The sequence below is a fragment of the Trichechus manatus genome, unplaced genomic scaffold, assembly GCF_000243295.1.
Source record: "Trichechus manatus latirostris isolate Lorelei unplaced genomic scaffold, TriManLat1.0 scaffold00035, whole genome shotgun sequence".
In the NCBI taxonomy this organism is placed as follows: domain Eukaryota; kingdom Metazoa; phylum Chordata; class Mammalia; order Sirenia; family Trichechidae; genus Trichechus; species Trichechus manatus.
Genome location: NW_004443971.1, coordinates 1,966,036 through 1,975,298, shown reverse-complemented (window position 1 = coordinate 1,975,298; position 9,263 = coordinate 1,966,036). Strand labels below are relative to the sequence as shown.

General features: G+C 43.7%; 1 protein-coding gene across 4 annotated transcripts in view; it reads left to right on the top strand.

Annotated features, from left to right (window-relative positions):
* Positions 1 to 381: 381 nt before the first annotated feature.
* The window catches only part of TRAF5 (TNF receptor associated factor 5), a 73,574-nt gene continuing 64,692 nt past the window's right edge, over positions 382 to 9,263 (top strand). For 3 of the 4 annotated variants that reach the window (XR_002823911.1, XR_002823912.1, XM_023730272.1), the window contains exons 1-2: positions 382 to 5,171; positions 6,753 to 6,810. Coding sequence is in view for 2 of the 4 variants with exons in the window: in XM_023730272.1 (XP_023586040.1) it covers positions 4,954 to 5,171; positions 6,753 to 6,810 (276 nt within the window). In the remaining 2 variants the exon portion in view is untranslated. The remainder of the gene's footprint in view (positions 5,172 to 6,752; positions 6,811 to 9,263) is intronic. The other variant, XM_004375175.2, reaches the window with a different exon arrangement.

The window sequence follows — 9,263 nt, the reverse complement described above, 5'->3', positions numbered from 1 at the left end:
TCATCTACATTTCACAGGTTGTTAATAAAATCTTCCTCCAACCCTGACACTTTGTTCTTCTTCATATAGTCCAGCTTCTCTGATTATTTGCTCAGCATACAGATTGAATAAGTATGGTGATAGGACACAACCTTGACGCACACTTTTCCTGATTTTAAACCACACAATATCCCCTTCTTCTATTCTAATGGCTGCTTCTTGGTCTGTGTACAGGTTCTGCATGAGCACAATTAAGTGTTCTGGAATTCTCATTCTTCGCAGTGTTGTCCCTAATTTGTTATGATCCACACAGTTGAATGCTTTTGCACAGCCAGTAAAACACAGGCAAACATCTTTCTGGTATTCTCGGCCTTCAGCCAAGATCTATCTGACATCAGCAATGATATACCTCATTCCACACCCTCTTCTCAATCTGGCTTGAACTTCTGGCAGCTTCCTGTCGATGTACTGCAGCAGCTGTAATAATCTTGCTATCATGAAATATATAAAAACATTCCTGAGTTTTACAAGCCTTCGTTAATCTAAACAGAATGATGGGGGGCTTTGAATGTAGTGTGGACAGACAGACAAGGACCTTTCTTTGTTAAACCTGAGACTAAACTCTGAAGATATGTGTCCTTCTTATCATCATTAAAAGCTAAACTTACGTTGCTTCCTAATGTTGGACTATTTATTATGTGCTCTCTGGAAATAAATCAGAAGAAATATGTAAGTGAAGAGTTTAAATCATGGCATCCACAGCTTTCCTTTAGAATTCCTGAAAAATCCACACGGGAAATATGCAGCATTCATGAAGCTAAAAAATGGTGTTTAGAACTCAGCAAGAGTTCTGAGGGAGCGGATGTAATGTTCTCGTCTTTCTTGGTTTGCATGAATAACTCTTCAGCAGGAGGAACGCACTGTGCATTCATCAGCGGCAGCAGTGAGTGACTGTTTACTGCAGAAGGGTAGATGAACAAGTTCCAAGAGTCGTTCTGATGATTTTTTTTTCTTATTTGCACGAACAAAACTGGTTTGCTGCTCCTGTTACATAAGATATTCTACGCAGAGGGTAAGATTTTAATAAAATGAGCACCCATTCATTTCCACTAAATAGCTGCCTGGGAATGACAGTACCAGCCGGAAACGTTGAATTAATTAGAGAAATATATGTGTTAAGTGAGGAAACATCGATTTTTATGGTTGTATTATTGGGACACTCCCATGTCAGTGAGCACAGTGAATTGATTCTGTTTTCAGAGCCGGGACATGGGCTGAGGAAGTTTCAGAGGAAGGAAGCAGGCACTGTCCTGGGTGACATCACAGCTTGGTTATGTACAAGAACACGCAGCTGAAACATCTGAAGTCCATCATCTTATAGCAGAACATAAGTGCTTATTTTCTAAAATGTGTAATTAGATAAACACATTTATAAAAAACAAATCTTGGACAAGGTGGCAACAGATTAGAGAGTGAATTGGTCAGCAGATGGCATAGGCAGAGCGGAGTGCTGAGTAGGGCTGCTGAAGACACACATTGGTGAGGGAGAGGAGGGACGGAGCATTCAGTCCTCAGGCCTCTTTGCAGAAGCAAAGAGACTGTCTATGAGAGTCACAATGTACTTGACCCTGCCAGGACAAAGACTGACAAGCCACAGGCCCACCCGGCAGGCTAGTAGAGCAGTGGTTCTCAAAGTGTGTGTTAGGGACCCTTGCGGTGCTTGGAGCCAGCTCTAACAAGCTCATGAGAACCAGTTTTGCACATCTCTTTCCAACTCTGAGTTTAATGACTTTTCCTTTTGGTAGCTTGAAACTCAGCCGTGGTGGGAGTTTTTAACCGCAGAAATTAACAAATCCTACAAAACCAAGGCTTTTCTCCTAGTAGAGTAGGCAGTTCAACATTTACCAGGACACCACTGCCGGAAGCTCCCTGAGATCCTTCTAGGGGTCTGCATGGTCAAACTGTTTTCGTGGAGAGTGGTGATGGTTGCACAATATGGTGAGTGGAATTAATGTCACTGAATTATACACTTAAAAATGGTTAAAATGGCAAATGTTTTGTTATATATATATTTTACCACAATAAAAATTAATTAAAAAAAAATTGACATAATACTAAGATGTCATTTGCCGGATTTCATTCTGATTCTCTCATGAGTGTACAGTGGAGTTTTCCAGAAGCTACATGACGTGTGACACTACAACAGACTGAATTCAGAAATAGATATAAGGGTCCAGCTGTCTTCTATTAAGCCAAATGTTAAAGAGATATGCAAAATGTAAAACAGTGACACTGTTCTCAATAATTTTTTTGTTTTGGAAAATAGTTACTTTTCATAAAAATATGTTAGTTAACACATAATCGAGCTGTTATTACTCTAAAGTCAGTTAATAAAGATATATTTTTAAATTCTTCAGTTTTAATTTTTAACACAGTAAATATCAATAGGTACAAATCACATAAAACTCATTGAGGTCCTCAGTATATAAGAATGCAAAGGGGTGCTGAGACCAAAAAGTTTGAGAACCACTGTTGTAGAGAAAGATGGACATACAAATGAGTACAGTAGACTCTTGTGCTAGGAAAGAGGATAGAGTATAGTGGGGGAAGCTGCACTGAGTTTTGTACACCCTACTGCCTTATTCTGGGGGCTGGATAAGCCTGTTGCTTTAATGACATCTCTGCAAATTCAAAGTTAGATGCAATGTGACAGACATGAGCCTGGTCTCAGGAGAGAATCCCAGAGGGGCGCAGAACATGATATGAAGGCACAGGGCATGAAGTGTTTACCTCCTCTAGGACTGGAGAACACAGGGCAGGTTAGGGCAGTTTGAAATAGGTTTTTCCACTTCTCTAGGAGAAAGGAGGGCCTTGGTTATTGGGGGTGTGTGTGTGTGTGTGTCTAAATCAACTGCCATGCCTCTTCATTTCATAATTAAAACCTTTGTTAAATCCCAAGGGTAAACAATGTTAAAAGAGGAACAGTTGCACCTTGCATTGCTCACCTACCACCCTTGAAGTTTTGCAAGAAACACATGGAGAGAGGAAAAGACAGGCTTTGGTCTTAGATCTCAGGTTAATAATAATAATACTAAATCCCCTGGTCAGCTGGGCTCCTCCAGGGATAAGACTTTATTTACTGAAAGAGGTCAGTTGCTCACTTCGCTCCATTCACCCAGGCCATACCCAAGCTCCGACCACCCCAGTATTGAGAGAGGCCAGCCAGAGCATGCAGGAGAGAAGGGTCAGCAGCTGACCTAGGCAGAGCCACTCGTCTCTCACCTGGTCAGGCTGGACAGCTGTTCCAGGTTCAGTTGAGCTCATCAGCTGCAGGAGACTTTCAAGAGATCACAAGTGAGCCTGAGGGTCAAGCCTTCCCGTGCCCAGCCATGTGGAAGGAAGACATCCCCAGGGACCACCCTAGGTGGCCTCCCATCGTTTGACCATTTGCCAGACACCCTGAAAGCACCACTCCCACACTGTGCCCCAAAGGAACAGCATTCCTGCTGGGGAGGCAGGGCTGTTCTTACTGGGGACCATGGGTGAGCTCAGAAGGTCCTTACCTGTCCAGACATTGGGTGGGTGTGCCATTTCTGGAAAAAAGGTCTAGTTTTCATCAGATTTTCAATGGTGGAGGGAGGAAGGCCTTGCTCAAAAAGTTTAAGAATCGCCGTCTTAGAAGCCACTAGTTATAGCTGCTCTAGTGAGGGTTTTTAAAAAATTCCATTCATTAACATTAATTCAACCTATAGCCAAGTTCTCCAAGCCAGGCTCAGTGCTGGGGGCTGGGGATACAATGATGAGCAAGACCACATATCTGTGATCCATGTGCCATTAAGGGACACAGATATAAATCAGACCATCATACAAACTAAGTATTGCTCTGAAGGAAAAGAGCCTCATTCTATGAGGGATACGATGTTGATGTTTAATTTTTTTTTTTGTATATAATGTGTTTGTTTATGTTTGATAGGTAACACATTCACATGGTTCAGAAAGTCTCCCACCTTTGTCTCCCAGCCACTCTCTGTAGACCATACATGTTTTATAAACTGTTGAGTGGACCTTCTGCTGTTAGACCTGGGCGGGGGGAGGGAGTGTGTAGAGAAAGCTTGCTGAGGATATGATGCTTGAAATGAAATTTGAAGCGTTAATGTGTGTTAACTGACTGGAAGGGGATAGAGGAAGGATTCTAGACAGAGGGAAGAGCTTGTGCAAAGGTCCTGTGGCAGGAGAGAGACGTGTATTAGAAGGACTGAGAGAAAGCCCATGTGGCTGAAGTACAGAAAGCAAGGTCAGGAGTGGTCCAGGATGCTGTTGGGGAGCAGGGCAAGCAACCTATGTCCTGTAGCTTGTTTAGGATTCTAGACTTTGCCCAAAGAGCCCTGGAAACCATTGAAAGATGTTTAAGCAGGGGAGGTAAACTTGAATCATTCTTACATTTTCAAAATACCACCCTGGCTGTGTATGGAGAGTAGATTGGAGGGAAAAGCAGTTAATGGGCTCTTACTTAGTTCTGGTAAAAAATGATCTAGCTTGATGGTGGTGAAATAAATAGATTTGAGTGCAAGTTTCTTGCTTCTGAAACATTTTAACTTGATGCTGAAATATTTGCTCAAGTTCTCTCAGTTGAGTTAGGAAAAAAGTTTGCGTAGAATGTAGTTAACACTTGGTTATACTGTCCAAGGACGTGGCCAACCTGAGGGTAATTGAGCGTCCTGTGAAAAGCTGACTGGCAAGGAGCTGAAGGAGCATGGACCCTTGCTGACGGCATCTGGTGCCGCCTGCTGCCTGTGCACGCCATGGCGCCTCTGCGGGGCCCTCCAGTGGCAGGAGGTTGCTACTGCTGTTATAAAGTCATAACAGAATGACCCTGGGGGTGATTATGAAACGAATGATTAAAACCCCTGATAGCTATAGTTGTTTTGGTGTTTTGTACACTTAATTTTCCTTCTCTTCCCTGGAACGCCCAGCATGGCTTATTCTGAAGAACAAGGAGGTGTCCCCTGTGGTTTCATCCGTCAGAATTCTAGCAACTCCATTTCCTTGGACTTTGAGCCCAACACTGAATACCAGTTTGTGGAGCAATTAGAAGAGCGCTACAAATGTGCCTTCTGCCACTCGGTGCTTCACAACCCCCACCAGACGGGCTGTGGGCACCGCTTCTGCCAGCACTGCATCCTGTCCCTCAGGTGAGCGGGCAGGGCCTGCAACTCTGGCCACACCAGGCCAGAGCCAGACGGGGGCTGGGTGATGTCAGGGAGCTAAGTGTGTGTAGGGGGTGGGGGTGTCAGGGATCTAAGTGTGTGTAAAGTGTGGGTGTCAGGGATCTAAGTGTGTGTGTGGGGGTGTCAGGGATCTAAGTGTGTGTAGGGGGTGGGGGTGTCAGGGATCTAAGTGTGTGTAAAGTGTGGGTGTCAGGGATCTAAGTGTGTGTGTGGGGGTGTCAGGGATCTAAGTGTGTGTACGGGGTGTGGGTGTCAGGGATCTAAGTGTGTGTACGGGGTGTGGGTGTCAGGGATCTAAGTGTGTGTAGGGGGTCGGGGTGTCAGGGATCTAAGTGTGTGTAAGGGAGTGAGGGTGTCAGGTTTCTAAATGTGTGTATTGGGGTGGAGGTGTCAGGTATCTAAGTGTGTATAGGGTGTGGGGTTGTCAAGATCTAAGTGTAGGATTGGGGGTGTCAGAGATCTAAGTGTGTGTAGGGGGTGAGGATGTCATGGATCTACGTGTGTGTAGAGGGTGGTGGTGTCTGGGATATAGGGATGGGGTGGGGGGTGCTTGGAATCTAAGTGTCAGCCGTGGCCATTCAACTGTAATCAGGATTTTTGGAATTGCTATGGTCAGCCAAGAATCCTGAATATGAGGAGAGGCTCTCCTAGGATTCAGTCCTCTTTGAGGGCCTGAGAATCGTCTTCATTTTTTGCCAGTCATTTATTGATATTCACCTTTTCCTAAAATCAGTCCCCACCTATAGTGCTTGTGAGAGCAAACCTGGGTGCACAGTATGTGGTGAGGAGTTAGCAGCTGGAGAGGATCTGTATCTCCTGGTGTCTTTGTTGTAGTCACATGGCCTTTATTTCCTTGCATTAAGGCAGAGGTGTAGCATCCAGAAGGAACCTTGCCTGCATGGATGCTGTCCCTTCTGGGCATCTGTAAACCTGGGACATACCTTTTGAGAGAAGACACCAGGAGAGAAATGGAAACAAACTTTTGGACTTTGTTGGGTGTGGCAGTAAGCGCACTGCTGCGCTCAACCAAGCTTTGAAAGGGGGTAATTCGGGTCTTGTTATTTACAGCACATTTTCATTCATTGATGTGTTTGTTCATTCCACACCTGTGCATTCCAGGCACTTTGACAAGCTCTGGTGTACAGAGTGAAGCACTAGAGCTACAGTGTGGAACAGGACCCAGTCTCTGCCCTCTAGTACTTCCCAGTCTAGTGAAGGAGACAGATTATGATCCACTGTGATAAGTAAAAAGCTGTGCAAAGAACCATGGGAGCCCAGGCAGGGGGCCACTTAACTGTGGGAGCTCAGTATTTGACTTGGGTCCTGGAGGATGGGTAGAAGTTCTTCAGAGAGACTGGGACCTGGTAGGGGGTGGAGGGCCTTCTGAGTAGAGGGGACAGCATATGCAAAGATGAGGAAGGAAAGGGACCGGCTTGTTGAGAGGAGGCTGCAGGGGTTAGAATGTGGCTGGAGTGCGGGGCCAGCACTTGGAAGAGTGGTTGAGTAGATGCCTAATGTTGGCTTCATTTTTATTTTTCTCTCCAGAGAATTAAATGCAGTGCCTATCTGCCCTGTAGATAAGGAGGTTATCAAATCTCAGGAGGTAAGAAAATCACGGCTTTGGTTTAGCAGCCCTCTGGGTGATGGAGAAGACAATATCCAGTTTGAGTTGGACACAGAGGTTGGAGCAGGAGAGTGGGAGATGGGGACCCTTCCTGAAATCCAAACCCTCTGCGGTGAGGTTAGGTCAGATCCCACTCCTACCCCTGTTTGGGAGAGGCTTGTTTGGGTCTTCACTGACCCCACCAAGTCTCCTCTCCTGCTGTCTCCTTACCCTCTTCTTACACTAGCTCCAGGCACACTGAGCACTTGAAGAAATAAAACATCGTATTTCCTGGAATTCCCTTTCTCATCTGATTAATCCCTAAAATTCCCCTTTATTATTATTATTATTAATAATAACAGCTTTATTGAGATACAATTCACATACTATAAAATTTACCTTTTAAAGTATACAGTTCAGCCATTTTTAGTATATTCACGGTTGTGCAGCCATCACCACTTACCTAATTGTTGAATATTGTTATCACCCCAAAAAGAAATCTATACCCATCAGCAGTCACTCCCCATACCCTCCTTTCCCTGCCCCTGGCAACCAGGAATCTGCATTGTCTCTATTTATTTGCCTATTCTAGATATTTTGTACAAATGTGATCTTTTATGACTGGCTTTTTTCACTTTGAACATAATGTTCTCAAGATTCATCTATGTTGTAGCATGTATCAGTAATTCACTCATTTTTATGGCCAAATAATAGTACATTATATGAATATACCATATTTGGTTTATCCATTCATCAGTTGATGGACATTTGAGTTGTTTCTACTTTTTGGCTATTGTAAATAATGCTGCAATGAACATTCATGTACAAGTTTTTATTTGTACATCTACTTTCATTTTTCTTGAGTATATACGTAGGTGTGGAATTGCTGGGTCATATGGTAACTCCATGATTAACATTTTAAGGAAATGCCTGTTTTCCAAAGTGGCTGCACCATTTTACAGTCCCACTAACAATGTATGAGGGTTTCAGTTTCTCCACATCCTCTTGAAAGTCATCTTCTTGATATAGCCATCCTAGTGGGTGTGAAGTGGTATCTCATTGTGTTTTGTTTTTTTTTTTAGTTGTGATTTCAGTGAAAGTTTACAGAGCAAATTAGTTTCTCATTCAAAAATTTATATACAAATTGTTTCATGGTATTGGCTGCAGTCTTGCATTGTGTCAGTGCTCTCTCCCTTTCCTTTCCCACCCCAGGTTCCCTGGTTCCATTGATCCAGTTTTCCTATCCCTTCCCACCTTGTCATCTTTGTTTTTGGGCGGGTGTTGCCCATCTGATCTCGTGTACTTGATTGAGCTAAGAAGCACATTCCTCACGTGGTATTGTTTGTTTTATAAGCCTGCCTAATCTTTGGCTGAACGGTGGACTTCAGGAGTGGCTTCAATTCTGAGTTAGAAGGGCTTCTGAGGGCCATAGTCTCGGGGGTTCTTCCAGTCTCTGTCAGACCAATGAGTCTGGTTTGTTTTGCACATTTTATCATTTGTTCGACATTTCTCTTCCACTCTGTCCTGGATCCTCTGTTGTAATCTCAAGAGTGGTCAGTAGTGGTAGCTGGGCACCTTCTAGTTCTTCTGGTCTTAGGATTGTGTAGGCTGTGGTTCATGTGGTCCATTAGTCCTTTGGACTAATTGCTCCCTTAAGTCTTTAGTTTTTTTCCATCTCCTTTGCTCCTTTGCTAGAAGAGACTGATAGTTGTATCTTAGATGGCCGCTTACAAGCTTTTAAGACCCCAGACGCTACTCACCCAAAGTAGGATGTAAAGCATTGTCTTTAAGAACTATTGTTGTTGTTAGGTGCCATCAAGTCAGTTCCAACTCATAGTGACCCTACATACAACAGAACAAAATACTGCCTGGTCCTGTGCCGTCCTCACAATTGTTATTATGTTTCAGCCCATTGTTGCAGCCACTGTGTCAATCCATCTCATCAAGCATCTTCCTGTTTTCTGCTGACCCTCTACTTTACCAAGCATGGTGTGCTTCTCCAGGGACTGATCGCTCCTGATAACATATCCAAAGTATGTGAGATGAAGTCTTGCCATCCTTGCTTCTAATCAGCATTCTGGCTGTACTTCTTCCAAGACAGATTTGTTCGTTCTTCTGGCAGTCTATGGTGTATTCAGTATTCTTTGCCAGCATCATAATTCAAAGGCATTAATTCATCTTCAGTCTTCCTTATTCATTGTCTAGCTTTTGCACGCATATGAAGTGATTGAAAACACCATGGTTTGGGTAAGGCAAACCTTAGTCCTTAAAGTGACATCTTTGCTTTTGAACACTTTAAAGAAGTCTTTTGCAGCAGACTTGCCTAATGCAATACGACATTTGATTTCCTGACTGCTGCTTCCGTGGGCATTGATTGTGGATCCAAGTAAAATGAAATCCTTGACAACTTCAGTCTTTTCTCTGTTTATCATGATGTTGCTTATTGGTCCAGT